We start from the raw sequence: 1,610 nt of genomic DNA, 5'->3' as shown, positions 1-1,610 counted from the left end.
TGATACACAAACTCAAGGTATACAATAGTGATTGTATTAATAATTTACTGTTGATGTGTTTGTATGATGTATAGGAACAAATAATGATAGTGAGGAGGAGACTATTGGAGACACACCTAATGATAGCAGTAATGGAGCAGGAGAGAATAGTAGTGGAGGAGGAGCCACTCCATCAACAAGTACTACACCACCTCATGGTATGTAACTGTATGATGTATACTGCATGTTATGTTTTACCCTATAGACTCAATTAATGATGATCCTTCTCAGTTAGTCCATGAGGTAGAATCCCATACTACTGATGAACAAACAATACAACAGTCAGATCATGTACTAAGTGATTCTGATGGGCCTACAGCTACTGTATCCTGTGAACAGTGTCCAGCAAGGAATGATGATGAATCATCTACTGATCAATCGACTACACATTCAGGTATTAATGGTATATTATATGTATTACGTACATTATAAATACATGCAGCAGCTTCTCGTGATACATTGTATTCTGGAATGATGTACTACGATAAGAAACAAGCTGGTCATTGGAAGGCTATGTATTCTGTTGTTAGAGATTTGGAAGTTCTTAAAAGGGTAAAGTATACACCTCATGTACATGTACATACACCAACACTACAAATTTTGATCATTTGTTTTATGTTCATTTAGTATTTTGAAAGCGAGCAGGGATCAAGTATTGAATATGATAATGTTGTTGACTCATTTAAGTTTATTGAACCAAATGGAACTCTTAAATTGACTCTACACACTGTACAGGAGGTTGGATGGACTGTTAATCCTGATAGAAAACCAATGAAAGTTAGTACTTTTAATGAAGTATTTATTATAAGGACAATTTCTTTAGTTGCTTCAGTCAAGAGTTGACCAGTTCCCATTGAATCCCTCTTATGCAACCTGCAGTATGTCAGTGTATGCTAAACCTGGTATTGCTAAGGACTCACTTCATTGTCCCATTGAATTGACTGGAATAGATCCTGACACTATAATTTGCATTAACAGATCCCCACCTTTTTCATCATCAATGAGTTAGTGAATGAGAGTTGGTACAATTATAAGTGATTATTATTGGTCTATATAGGAAACAGTACTAGCTCAAGCTCCTCTACTGCTAGTATCAGTCAAACCAGGAGAGAGACTGAAGAAGGTATGGTTGATATCAAGACTCTTGTTGATATTAACATAATAACACACTAATCACTGAATTTGTATCATTAATAGGTACATTTAGATCTGATATTGCTCATAGAGTAATGACAGAATGTACTGGAATAATAAAGGAAAAGGTTGGCCTGTATCCACTGATAGACAGGCTGGTCGAGAAGAGGATGATAAGTGATGCTGAAAAAGGACAAATTATTGATACCAGCACTGGACTAACTGCTAATCAAAGAATGGACGAGCTGCTTAGTTTAGTTAAAGCATCCATTAGAGAGGATGGAGAAGATTTTGGTTTGTTTCTAGAAATAATTAAACAAGAGAATACAAGAAGAGCTGATAGACTAGCACTGACACTATTAGACAATTATAGAAGATTAGTATAATTAATTTTTGTCCTTCCAAAAATAGATGCTTTATTTCTATGCATCAAAATT

At 35.1% G+C, this 1,610-nt stretch overlaps 1 protein-coding gene across 1 annotated transcript in view; it reads left to right on the top strand.

Annotated features, from left to right (window-relative positions):
* LOC105314603 (uncharacterized) overlaps positions 1–1,559 on the top strand; it is a 27,423-nt gene extending 25,864 nt beyond the window's left edge. Inside the window, exons 15-19 of the mRNA XM_011408875.2 lie at positions 572–591; positions 667–816; positions 863–1,043; positions 1,097–1,162; positions 1,237–1,559. Coding sequence (XP_011407177.2) covers positions 572–591; positions 667–816; positions 863–1,043; positions 1,097–1,162; positions 1,237–1,559 — 740 coding nt within the window. The remainder of the gene's footprint in view (positions 1–571; positions 592–666; positions 817–862; positions 1,044–1,096; positions 1,163–1,236) is intronic.
* Positions 1,560–1,610: the final 51 nt, after the last annotated feature.

The sequence above is a fragment of the Amphimedon queenslandica genome, unplaced genomic scaffold, assembly GCF_000090795.2.
Source record: "Amphimedon queenslandica unplaced genomic scaffold, v1.1 AMPQUscaffold_12754, whole genome shotgun sequence".
Classification (NCBI taxonomy): domain Eukaryota; kingdom Metazoa; phylum Porifera; class Demospongiae; order Haplosclerida; family Niphatidae; genus Amphimedon; species Amphimedon queenslandica.
This window is presented reverse-complemented; position numbering and strand designations above follow the sequence as displayed.